Raw genomic sequence first — 13,321 nt, forward strand, 5'->3', positions numbered from 1 at the left:
CTGTTCTCTCATGTTTGAAAACTGCGCCTGAAAGAGGAGCCTCTTTCCCCAAGGAGTTCCGCGGGAGTCTACTCGGGGTGGAACTACCGGGTTGGGCGGGTTGGAAACGGCCCCCGAGGTTGCCTCTGTCAACCAGGCAATGATCCACTCTACAGCTTTCCTATCTCTATAGAAGAGCGTCGGGTAGTTCCGCGGCGGAGGCTGGGACTGCAGCTCCCGGTATCCCACGGGCGACGGGCTTCCTGCCCCTCCCCTCCCTTCTCTCCGCCCACATCCGGTCTCCTTTCCCGGCCGGCCGTTCGCATCCTTGCGTTCTCCCTGGGCGGCTTCCCGGCGGCGATGCGGCGATGTTTGTGCAGGAGGACAAGATCTTCGCGGCGAAGGTGCTGCGGGTCCGCGTCTGCGCCCTGGACGGCACCGAATGGCTGGAGGAGGTGCCCGAGGACGCGGCCGTGGAACGGCTCAAAGAGCGCTGCCTCAAACGCGTGAGCGGAGGGGAGCAGAGGAGGGAGCGGAGGGGGGCGCTGAATGCGGGGCCTGGCCAGGGGTCCTTATGTGCTCGGAGCGGCCCCGATCCTGCTGGGTTCATCAGCGGGGGGGGGGGGAGGCTTTGCAGGGCCAGCGTTGAAGTGGCGGCTGGTAGACGCGCCCGCCTCCCCGCTTCATAGCTGTCAACGCTTCCCTTTTTTTTAATTCCGAATAGGATTCCTCGCAAGAAAAGGGAGAAGTTGACAGCTATGCCCCACTTGCAGTCGCAGTTGTTGCCTCGAGAAGCTGTCGGATCCGACCCTCGGCCCTCTGGGGTTGGGAGTCAGGGGTGCTGCTATGCCCCCTCCTCCGCGGGGCCTTCTGCAGGCGAAGCTGGTGTTCAGCTGCGGAATTCCAGCCTTCCCTACCTTGCGTTCACTTCCTTCTCTCCCAGGGTTTTTCTGACCGTTTGTGATTTTGCAGAACATAGGGGCTGGGTTTTGTTTTGTTTTGTTGTTGCTGCGATGTACCTTGGAAGCGTTTGGCCCAGGTGGAAAAGGCTTGCGTGCACACACACCCCATCCCCACCCCCAGTTTAGTAGTTTGATTCAGCTTCTGCTTCTTTTTACTTTCCCACCTCAGTGTGCACCCGGCAGCCTGGAGGATCCAAAATGTATAACACACCATAAATTGATACATGCAGCTTCAGAAAAGGTGCTGACCGACACAAAAACGGTCCTGGAGGAAAATATTCAAGACCAAGGTAAGGGAGTGTTGTGATAAGTAACACCCCAGAGAGTATCCAGATACCCAGAATGTGCAATTAGTCTTAAGCAATGGGCAGAAGTGTGCCCATCTGAATTGCTGTCTGGAGGACAACTTTCAGCTTCTTAAGCACTCAGGACACTGAGGGGAATGTGACTGTATCATTTACTGCCATATGCTGTCCTCAGAAATAGTATTAAAGTCATTACTCTGCAGGCAGCCCCCCGTTTATGCACGTTCAATATGTGAACAATTGTGTATACGTGCATCATGCTGAAGCCAGAAGTCACCTGGAAGCATCATGAAAAAAATCACTGAAGCATCACTAAAAGGGGGACCAGGGTGTTGCAGGCTTTTCAATGGGTTTCAATTATATGCGATGGGGGCCTGTATTTCATTTCTCCCTGTGGACTCATCTTCTACTGGTGGGGGCATAACACAGCAGAATACTTTATCTTCCCATACCCCCTTTGCAGAAAATGTGCAAGGAAGGCTTGTTCTCTGACTCCAGACAATTCTTCTCTCTCTAGATGTTTTAGTGCTAGTCAAGAAAAGAGCCCCACCTGCCCCTCCAAAAATGGTGGACATTTCTGCAGAGGAAAAAGTGAGTCCAGGGGCCTTGTGGGGTGGCTTCTTCTGGCCTTTGCCTTGACAAGTTGTAGAAAGATACCTGTGGCTCATCTGGCTTGGATTTCAGGAGAGAGTCCATCTTGTCAGCTTGTAGGAGTATTTCTGCTTCTTTCTTTGCATCCTTTAAGGCACAGTCTGCCTGTGTTTACCCTGTGAGTCTCTCTGTGAGTCTCCCAGCATGGGAGCTACCCAAAGCCAGTGCAGAGCAGATCTCCCAGGGCACTGGGAGAAATTTTAAGAGTGAGGTTTAGGAAGTAGAGCTGTGTGGCTGATTGTGTGCATGTTGGGTGGCAAAGGCAGATCTGGGCAGCAGGTGGGAAGCAGCTGTTCTCTCTCCCCCCCCCAAGCCGTCTTTGAGCTCTATGTCCCTGCAGCCTATTTTGGGCGGTGTGTGCTGATCATTCAAGATCTCCTAGGTTCTATATTTAGCTGCTTGCTGGCAGCCTTCCTATCCTCAGTTGATAAGCAGGGTGTCTGTATGTCCCCAAGAGAGCAGTTATCAATGCACACATCTTGTAAGGCATTTTTTTAAAGGGCCAGGGGATATTTTTTCTCCAACATTTTTGTGGAAGAGATGAAAAGAACTGCAAGGCAAGAGGCATGACTAGCTGGCCAACAAAATGTGCATGTAGGGTGGTTGGGAAAGGGTGGCTGTTGCATCGTCCCCCCACCTGGTGGGCACCATTGGCAGAGAGTGAGAGGGTGCTTCCCTAAAGGATCTAGAAAGGCTCCTCAAGAAATGAAACCCTCATTATAAGAGGAATGGGCATTTCCTTTCTGGAGGAGCTGGTTCTTGTCTCATTGATGCCTGCTTCTTTGAAGGAGATTGCTGCACTATGCAGACAGCATATTTCACTTCTCTTTTAGCGGAAACAGGAACAGAAGGCACCTGACAAGGAGGCAATTCTGAAGGCAACCACCAGCCTCCCATCCCACAGTGTGGACCGCAGTGTGGCTCACCACAGTATGAGGGATGTGAGTACTCTGCTTCTCTTCTGGGCTGCTACAGTCTGGGGCCCATCAGCTCTGCTCAGCGATCTCTAGCAGTCACTACTCTGCTGGCTAGGGATGCAGTTGGTGCTGTGGTCTATACCACTGAGCCTCTTGTGCTTATTGATCGTAAGGTTGGCAGCATGATGGGGTGAGCTCCTGTTGCTCTGTCCCAGCTCATGTCAACCTAGCAGTTTGAAAGCATACCAGCACAAGTAGATCAGTAGGTACCACTGTGGCAGGAAGGTATACTTGTCAGAGTGTTTCGTGCACCAGAAGTGGTTAAGTCTTGCCACATGATCCGGACGATGCGATTAAAGGAATTAAGGTGGGGAGCAAAGCCTATAAATTGAAAGCATTCACAGATGATCTAGTAATCACAGTGGAAGATCCGATAGTTTTGTTATCGGAAGTACAGTGATACCTCGGGTTACAAACACATTGGGTTACAGGCTCCGCTAACCTGGAAGTAGTGCTTCCGGTTAAGAACTTTACCTCAGGATGAGAACAGAAATTGCGTGGTGGCAGCAGTGGGAGGCCCCATTAGCTAAAGTGGTACCTCAGGTTAAGTATGGTTTCAGGTTAAAAATGGACCTCCTGAACGAATTTAAGTTCATAACCAGAGGTACCACTGTATTGAGGGGGAAAAAATGACCTAGTATCAGGTTTTAAATTAAATAAACAAAAACAAAACGTATAGTTAAAAATGTCTCAGGACAAGATAAAATTAAGATAGAAGAGAAGGCAGGTATAAATATTCATAAAAGAGTGAATTCTTTAGGAATTTGGCCAACAGGAAAAATATAAATATTATTAAAGATAATTATGAAAAAACATGGAAAGAGATAAAGAGGAATTTGGAGAAGAATAAATATGTCATTGATAGGAAGAATATCATTGATAAAGATGAATGTGATAATAGAGTACAGTGGTACCTCAGGTTAAGTACTTAATTCATTCTGGAGGTCCGTTCTTAACTTGAAACTGTTCTTAACCTAAAGCACTACTTTAGCTAATGGGGCCTCCTGCTGCCGCTGCGCCACTTTCTGTTCTCATCCTGAAGCAAAGTTCTTAACCTGAAGCACTATTTCTGGGTTAGTGTAGTCTGTGACCTGAAGCGTATGTAACCTGAGGTACCACTGTATTGTCAAGAGTATGTAGCTTGTTGCTTGAATGGGATACTAAGGATGAAGACGTCAAATGTGTAGTGATAAAGTGGGCCAAAGACATGGGACATAATATCCAAATGTCAGATTGGAAAAAATTGTGGGGAAATGATTTGAAATTTACGGCTTGTACATTGTTAAAAGAAAATTATATGAAAATGATGTATATTACGCCAGTAAAATTATCATAAATGTACAAATCATAAGAAATGAAATGTTGGAAATGTAAAGAGGTAGATGGTACATTTTATCATGTGGGGTGACAATGCAAAGTTATAAAGAATTTTTGGGAAAGGATATATAATGAATTGAAAAAAATGCTTAAAATAACTTTTGTTAAAAAGCCAGAAGCCTTTTTATTAAGAATAACAGCAAGGGAAATACCCCAAAAATATAAAAATCTATTTATGTATGCAACCACGGCCGCACGAAAATTGATAACCAAATGCTGGAAAGAGGAAAAACTTTTCACGAAGAAAGATGGGCAAATTAAGTTGATGGAATATACAGAGATGGCAAAATTAACAGGAAGAAATCAGGATGATAACAAATTTAACAATGAATGGGAATTATTATTATTTTTTGCATATATGTCAAAGCATTGTATACAAGTTGATACATCAGGATTCGAAAAACATTTGCAGTATTATGATGATAGATAAGAATTAGATATATACAGATGGAAAATATGACCTGGACATGCTTGATATAACCAAAAATAATGGAACCATGGAGAGGAGAGAGAGAAGTCACAGGATGGGAAAATTCCCACATTGTGATATTGTATCAATGTTTATTTTATATGATGTTCATTATGGAAAAACTACTTTAAAATTTTATTTTTTTAAAAAGAGACGAGCACCACACCCCATAGTCGATTTCAACTGGACTTAACTGTCCAGGGGTCCTTTACCTTTACTCTGTTGGCTATGAGCACCCAGGGACAGCTGCTCCCTCCTGCCCTTCAGGGGCCCAGTTTACAAATTATGGTTCTATTTAGCCATCATTAAAAATAAGTGATGGTTCACTGCAAAGTAGTTGTATGCTTCTGTACTAATGAATCCTTGCTGGGTCCCTACACTGCTTCCTGTTATTGCTACATCAGGGCATAAACAAAGCTGAGTCTGGCTCCCATCTTGCTGGAGTCAGGGCAGCAGAAAAGGTACCCAGTCCAGACAGCACTGGATTCTAGCTATGGCTGCCTGTCTGTCAGTGTCATGTGTGGAAGGTTGGCTGCTTTTGAATCTCAGACCAAAAGGTATTCTCAACCCCTGTGTTAAGCCATTATTTATTTATTAATTTATTTAATTTTACTATATGCAATACTATATACTATTTTACAAAAAAAGGAATAGAAAAAAAGAAATAGAAACAATACATAACCATACATAAAAACAATTTGTCTACACAATTTTTCAGAATGCAGACTAGAAAAGAAGAAAGACAAAAGATAAAAGAAAGAAACAAGAAAAAAATGAAGAGAAAAAATACTTTTCATAATCAATTATTCCAAATTCATACTTCAAACATTACAATATTTAAATCCTAGTTAAAATATTATAAAAGACTTCCACCGCATTCACCACACGTCTCTTGGTTATCTAATTCACCTTTACATCTGTTCTTCAGTCCCTTCCTTTCCTTAAATTCTTTCGGAGTCCATCTAATCTTTGTATTCTCTGTAATCTTCACAAGGTTAGTCTAAGCACAACCAAACTTTCGTGTTTGATGCCTGTTTGTGTAAATACTCATTTAAGCATTCCCATTGTTTCTGTACCATAGTTTTAGATTTATGCCTTATTATATCCGTCAATTTTGCTAACTCCAGATACTCACATAGTTTACTTAACCATTCCTTTTTTTGTTGGGATGTTATTTACTTTCCAGTAACTGGCCACCAACATTCTCGCTGCTGTTGTTGCGTATAGGAATATGTTAATTTTATCTTTGGGGATATCTTTACTCAAAATTCCTAATAAGTACGTTTCTGCCCTTTTGTTATATGAAACCTTTATTATTTTTTTAATTTCTTCATGGATCATTTCCCAGAATTTTTTGATCTCTGAACATGTCCACCACATATGATATAGAGTGCCCTTCATCTTATTGCATCTCCAACATTTATTACTAATCAATCTATTCATTTTTGCTAGTCTGTCTGGTGCCATATACCATCATTTATTTTTAACTATGGTTGAATGTCACTAGCAAACCAGGCCAGTGATTTGGCATCCTCCTTTTCTTGATGGAACTAGTAACTTGTGTGTGTTGGAAAGCAATCAGGTTAATAAGATGTTGTGATCTGATTGACTTTTTGCAAGATTTCATGGATGGTGCTTTTCTAGTATTAGCGTAATATGAGTGTATTCTTAAGCTGCACCTCTTTCCCCGGGCCTTTGACACCTGAGCCCCACAGTGTTTTTCTGATTTGAACATTGTATTGTTATTTTATTGTAACCTACCTATAAACCTTATGGTGAAAAAAAGGTGTTTAAGAAACCCCCCATACCTTCCTCACCCCCTTCATTCTGCACAGTACTCTTTGCCCTCCCTCGCTCCTGGCACAGGAACAAGGGTGGAAGGTGCATGCCTGACAAGTGACCTACAAAATGCCTTGACTGCCTTCCCTCTTTCAGTTCCAGACGGAGCTTCGGAAGATCTTGGTTTCTCTCATAGAAGTTGCCCAGAAGCTGCTAGCTTTGAACCCAGATGCAGTTGAGCTCTTTAAGAAAGCAAATGGTACGATGGGGTGTTTTCTGACCTTCTTCCTAGGACTTACATCCTGAGGTGTGTTTGGTCCACTGGTCATACAGAGGGGCTGACATGGCTCCTGCCATGGACTGCAAGCACTGTTTTGGAGATTGGGAAGGTCTGGGGAAGTTTAAGTGTGGTGGGGAGCAAGTGCCCCCCTGCTTTCGTGAGTAGAGATTGATGCCCCAAGCACACATGGACCTGCTTTTCCGCAGCACTGGTAGAGCTGAGGTGTGAACTGACCTTGCCATTCTTGTCCCTAGCCATGCTGGATGAAGATGAGGACGACCGAGTGGATGAGATTGCCTTGCGCCAACTGACAGAAATGGGCTTCCCAGAAAGCAGAGCGGTCAAAGCCCTTCGCTTGAACCAGTAGGTGTCCCTGGCAATTGAGCCTCCCCTTGAGATGGGTCCCCGCCCCCCACAAAAGACTGTAAGTGAAGACTCATAGAATTGTAGAGCTGGAAGGAACCCTGAGGGCCATCTAGTCCAACCCCCTGCAATGCAGGAATCTCAACTAAAGCATTGATGGCAGATGTCCATCCAGCCTCTGCTTAAAAACCTCCAAGGAAGGAGAGTCCACCACCTTCCAAGGGAGTCCATTCCACTGTTGAACAGTTCTTACTGTCAGAAAAGTTCTTCCCAGTGTTTAGTTGGAATCTCCTTTCTTGTAACTTGAATCCATTAGTTCGGAACCTACTCTCCAAAGCAGGAGAAAGCAAGCTTGCCACATCTTCCATGGGACAACCATTGAGATATTTGAAGATAGCTATCATATCTCCTCTCATTGTCCTCTTATTGTCCTCTTCTCCTGCCTAAACATACTCAATTCCCTCAACTATTAAGACTTGGTTTCCATATCCTTGATTATTTTGGTTGCCCTCCTCTACACACCTTCCAGCTTGTCCATATCCACAGCACTCGTTGAAATTAACCAACATGACAACAGGAGCTATAACCCTTTATATTGAACTTGTGCTTTGCTTCTGAGGATGAGCTGTTCCCTTTATTAAGCATTATATATATATTAAGTGATGGTCTGATGACTTGATACCAGTAAATGAATCCGAATTGGAGAGGCTCCTTCTCCCATGATTACATTGCTATTTGGGAATGCTATGTATAGGTATGCTTAATTTTTTTTAAAAAAGAAAGGTTCCAGGGAGAGCCACCATGTGATTTCTCTCCCTGTTCCCTTTCCAACATATTCCCCAAGCATATTATAGGTGTTATGAGCCAGGGGAATGGCGGGGGGGGGCTGTTGCTGGTAGACAGAACTGCAAGTGAGTGTGAAGAGGTGGTTGGCTGCCTGTTTTCAAGTGACAGGAGCAAGTAGAGTTCGCCACTTGCTGCCTCTTCAGTTTTGTGAATACACAGAATATACAGAAGTTGTAGCTTTCTGCTGCTCTTGAGGGAATTGGTGGTGAATAGTGAATGCTCGAGCTTAGAATGGGAGGCCCAGCCAAGTTTCCAGGCTGAATTAGCCAGTTGGCGTTGAGTTCTGTGAGCACTTGCCATAGTTCCTGCCCCTCTATGGCTTGCTAAAGGTCCCCAGCAACACCCAGGTCTCTGTGTTCCAGGTGTGCAGTTCCACAGAGTTTCAGCTGTCCTTCATTTCCTCCAGCTTGTTTCTGGTGCACACGCATAATGCTCTTTCTCTCCCAGGCTCTCTTGTCTCATAGAATCATAAAACTGTAGAGTTGGAAGGGACCCTGTGGGTCATCCAGCCCAACCCCTTCAGTGCAGGAAGCTCAGCTAAAGCCACCCAACCTCTGCTTAAAAACCTCCAGTGAAGGAGAGCTCACCACTTTGCAAGGGAGTCCGTTCCACTGAAGTACAAAAGTGTGGCTGGTAGTCACTGTGGTTTGCAGGGCCACTGGCAAAAGTGGCAGGAGCCAAAGTCCACTGAGAATCGGCAAAGGGTAAACCCCCACCCCCACCCCAGTTTGTTTCTGCCCCAATGTTGTTGGTGCTGCTTCCTTACTTGTCAACTTTTTCACCCAGCATGTCTGTGACTCAGGCCATGGAGTGGCTGATTGAACACACGGATGACCCCACCGTTGATGCCCCCCTGCCAGGTCAGTTCTCTCTGGAAAATGCCTCAGTGGAAGGAGTGGCAGCCCCCCCTGCCCAGGCGCTCGAGGGGCCCAACCAAGAAGTCGGGAGAGAAGAGCCAAAAGATGAGCTGACAGAAATATTCAAGAAGATCCGCAGGAAAAGAGAGTTCCGGCCTGATCCGCGGGTATGCTTTCTGTATGTGCACATGTGTTCTTTTGGATTTTGGTGTGAGAGTCTGCTGATGCCACTGGAAATGGTCCATAAATTCTCAGTCCACAGTGTGTCAGATTCCCAAAATGGACATTTTATTCTATACAATGGGGGTATTTTGTGGTAACTGCTTTTTTAATCTGAAAGCTGTGGCCGTCTGTTTTTTTCCCCAAAAGCCAACATGATAAAAATGCTTTTGGGTAGGATGGTAACCATTTAGAAATTCTTCAGCTTCCCACCTTGTCCCCTGGGCTGTTGCAGGCATCTCTAGTGCTGCTGCTGTCAAAACACCCACTTCAAATTTTCCAGCACTGACACCAAAAGAGCCCAATCTAGCCTGTGATATATTTTTGCATCTCTTGCATCTCAGAGAGTGGTGACAAGTGGGGCTCATCAAAATCAATGCATACCCTTTTACAGACAGGCTTGTGTTTTACAATCTCCTTGCTCCTAGAAACTTGACCTCTCTCCTCCTCTTCTGCCACGTACTTGGGTATGGCCGTCACCTCCTGGCCCTTGTATGTTGTAGACCTTTGGAAGGGCTTTGCCCTTGTCCCTGACATAAGCTCTGTGGTTCTGCTTTCAGGCTGTTATCGCCTTGATGGAGATGGGCTTTGATGAGAGAGAGGTGGTGGATGCCCTCCGAGTGAACAACAACCAGCAGAACGCAGCAGTGAGTACCTGTACCATCATGCCTGGGGCTCTGCCTGTTCTCTTTTGCCTCCCAAACCATCACATGCACCTTGTGGGTGCCTTTGGGTGATGAGCCTCATGATGTGGGTGAATTCTTTCAAGGTCCCTTCTGTGGGGAATGTTTAGCAGATGGCATGGCTTTTTCCTAGATGCACCAAGAATGGATCCTTGCATTTGAGAATGTGGTGGAGATGCATGTAATTCTCCCTCTTTAAAAACCCTGGGCCACCCCAGTGCAATTGAATTGGCGCAATCCTTGATCCTTGCCATCAAATGCAGTAATTCCTGCTTAGTGGAGTATTTTATAAAGCTGCAGCTTATTTCAGCTCATCCTGTTAGGACTCCTTTGGGCTTGGGAGTTGGAAGCCACATGTGAGGAGCTAGTGTTAAGCGGGATAGCACATAGAAGTTGTACTTTGCAGTGGGTGGCAAATGCCAAGCCTTATACTGGAAAGGACCATTGCTGGGCTGGGGTGGTAGTAGTAGAGAGGGGTTAGAGCAGGTAGCCTGCTTCTGTGTGAAATCTCCATTGGCTTCCATGGAGCTTGTGTTTGTCTGCCATGCTCTTGTTTCCCTCATCAGAAAACAAATGTTGTTAGAAGATGGGTGCTCTGTAAAAGCAAGCGAGGAGTGAGGCTGTTGCACTGGGGGGCTTTTCTTTAGTTCATCTGGTTGGCCACTGTGAGGACAGGATGCTGGGCTGGGTGGGTCTTCTGTTTCATCTGGCCACCAGATTCTCTAGAAAATGCTTGAAAAGCAGGTCTGTGTAGCAGGAGAAATTGTCTCCTTCCTGGGTGAGATTCTGCTGCTTTCAGTTAATCTCTTAAGAAACTTTGTCTGTGTCTGAATTGTAACCCTTGTTTTTGTGCGGAAACTGTACTAAGACTTCCAAACTAAGCATTAAAAAGCAGAGCCATGCGTGAATTGTGTTTACAGGGAAAGGGAAGTACAGTGGTACCTCAGGTTACATATGCTTCAGGTTACAGACTCCGCTAACCCAGAAATATTACCTCGGGTTAAGAACTTTGCTTCGGGATGAGAACAGAAATCGTGTGGTGGCGGCGCAGCGGCAGTGGGAGGCCCCTTTAGCTAAAGTAGTGCTTCAGGTTAAGAACAGTTTCAGGTTAAGTATGGACCTCCGGAACGAATTAAGTACTTAACCCAAGGTACCACTGTAAAAGGATTTGCTGCCTTAACATATTTCCTTCTGATTTGCTCTGCAGTGTGAGTGGCTGTTGGGAGACCGGAAGCCCACCCCAGAAGACTTAGACAAGGGGATAGATCCTGCCAGCCCCCTCTTCCAAGCCATCCTAGAAAACCCAGTGGTACAGTTGGGACTCACGAATCCTAAAACACTACTCGGTTAGTACTCTTGTGCCATGGGAAATCTGTGTGGGCTGAATTAGTATAACTCTTTGTAAAGGGACCCCTGACCATTAGATCCAGTCGTGGCCGACTCTGGGGTTGCGGTGCTCATCTCGCTTTATTGGCCGAGGGAGCCGGTGTACAGCTTCCGGGTCATGTGGCCAGCATGACTAAGACGCTTCTGGCAAACCAGAGCAGCACACGGAAACACTGTTTACCTTCCCGCTGGAGTGGTACCTATTTATCTACTTGCACTTTGATGTGCTTTCAAACTGCTAGATTGGCAGGAACAGGGACCGAGCAACAGGAGCTCAGCCCGTCTTGGGGATTCGAACCGCCGACCTTCTGATCGGCAAGCCCTAGGCTCTGTGGTTTAACACACAGCGCCACCCGCGTCCCTTTGTGTTAAGCAACCTCAAATCCTGCAGTATCCCAGGAGGCTTACAAAAAATGGTATTGCATTTCAGATAAGAACCTAAAGACGGCAACAAAATGGAATCTGCAGCAATTAAACTGCAAAAGTAGTTCAGCCTATTGGAGCAGTTACTTTTTGTAAGGGAATTTTCAGTCTCTCCAGTTGATGCTTGTTTTGGGCTGCTTAACTGGACTCAGAGTCCAGGTTGGAAACTGAGATGGGGAAATGCATAAAATGTTGTAGTTTATCTTGTATCTTATAAATTGAACATCCCCACCCTCCTTTCTTTGGCAGCCTTTGAAGACATGCTTGAAAACCCTTTAAACAGCACTCAGTGGATGAATGATCCAGAAACAGGGCCAGTCATGTTACAGATTTCCCGAATCTTCCAGACGCTGAATCGCACATAGGAGGAAGAGGAGGAGGAAGAAGAAGATGATGAAGAACAAGAAGAAGGGGGGAGGAGTAAACATCCTTGCTTGTATGGTCATTTTGGACTCTTTTTGGCCCCGAGTTTCCAGAAGAACAAAAAGGGCAAATTGTTTACCAGGAGAGAGCAGAAGTAGTGTGTTGGGTGTTCACTCTTTGCATTTTGGGGTTGCTGTGTCACCCACTTTTTTGTTTGCAGTTCTGGCTTACATACTGTGTGATTATTATTATTATTCCACACACACACACCCCGTGTTAGTGGAAGATGGTTTGAAGACTTAGGTGTTTGTTTTCTTTCAAGTGTTTCTATAGAAACAGGAAATTATACATCTAAATACATGAAAAGGTGTTCACAGTTATCTCAGAATGTGTTTATTGAAGAAATGAAAAGATAATTCATGTTTTTAATGTTCAGACTGAGTGCAGAGGCTTCTTCCTGACTGGCCCCACAGTGTCAGCTCCAGAATGTTTGTTTCTCCTCATACAGTTACCTCTGCACTGAGATAACGAACACCATTCTGGCATTCTGTTTTTTGTCATTGTGGAATAGAGAGACCCTGGAAGTAACCTTCCTCACCCCATCTGAAGGAGCTGGCATTAAGAACATAAGAATTGGTCACCCCCAGCTTTTTCTTTCTGTCTGAAGCCCTTCTGAGGCTGGGTCTGTTTTTGGTCAGGGTTCCTTCGCAGAGAATAAAACACATCTTGCATGTGGCTGTCTGTGCTAGTTGTTTCTTGAGGGCAGCATGACCGGGTGGGGGTGAGACCAAGTGCTGTTAGACCTCTGGGAACAGGGTTGGTTTGTGCCTACCCTAAGAGCAGATTTGGTGTAACCAAGAAAAGCTGATTTGGTGGCTAGGAACAGGGTAACTGAATCAAGGCCATTACATATATCTTCAGGAACATGTCAACGCAAGTGTTCAGGAAGGGTAGCGAAGAAGGATAAATCCTGGCATTAAGCGACTAATATCATGTACCTTTGGCCCTGTGGGAGAGGGGAGAAGTGTGCCGTTGTGTTAATGTTCCCTCATACTCAACTAGCAGAGAAATATTTAACTTTGCACTCTCCCTAAGGTGCAACTAAACACCCTAGGCCAAATGAACCTATGAATTGGATATGGAGGAAGCAGAACAAAACCAGTGTGAATGTACCTATGCATGCAGAGGAATCCTGGTTCAATGCCCAGATACAGCTAGGAAAGACTCCCTGCTTGAAACTCTTGAGAGCGGCTGCCAGCCAGTGTAGGCAATACTGAGATGGATGTGACCAACATGATTCAGTATAAGGCAGTTGCTGCATGTGTTCTGTGAAATCTGTGAGCTTGGATTTCACAGAAGCCTTTCCAAGCATACTTGGACAATATAACATTTCCACACATAC

At 45.4% G+C, this 13,321-nt stretch overlaps 1 protein-coding gene across 2 annotated transcripts; it reads left to right on the plus strand.

Moving 5' to 3' along the window:
* The first annotated feature begins 257 nt into the window (after window positions 1-257).
* On the plus strand, window positions 258-12,654 carry UBAC1 (UBA domain containing 1). Of its 2 annotated transcripts, XM_053374593.1 has the most exons (10): window positions 259-485; window positions 1,111-1,231; window positions 1,764-1,837; window positions 2,731-2,838; window positions 6,656-6,758; window positions 7,034-7,142; window positions 8,775-9,012; window positions 9,625-9,711; window positions 10,955-11,093; window positions 11,806-12,654. In XM_053374593.1, exons 1-10 carry the CDS (start codon window positions 348-350, stop codon window positions 11,919-11,921), a joined length of 1,233 nt encoding a protein of 410 aa, XP_053230568.1. In that variant the 5' UTR covers window positions 259-347; the 3' UTR covers window positions 11,922-12,654. The 2 variants fall into 2 exon arrangements, with proteins under 2 accessions (XP_053230569.1, XP_053230568.1); XM_053374594.1 differs by lacking the exon at window positions 2,731-2,838 and having other exon boundaries at window positions 258-485.
* The last annotated feature ends 667 nt before the right edge of the window (window positions 12,655-13,321 follow it).

Source organism: Podarcis raffonei, chromosome Z (genome assembly GCF_027172205.1).
Source record: "Podarcis raffonei isolate rPodRaf1 chromosome Z, rPodRaf1.pri, whole genome shotgun sequence".
Lineage (NCBI taxonomy): Eukaryota > Metazoa > Chordata > Lepidosauria > Squamata > Lacertidae > Podarcis > Podarcis raffonei.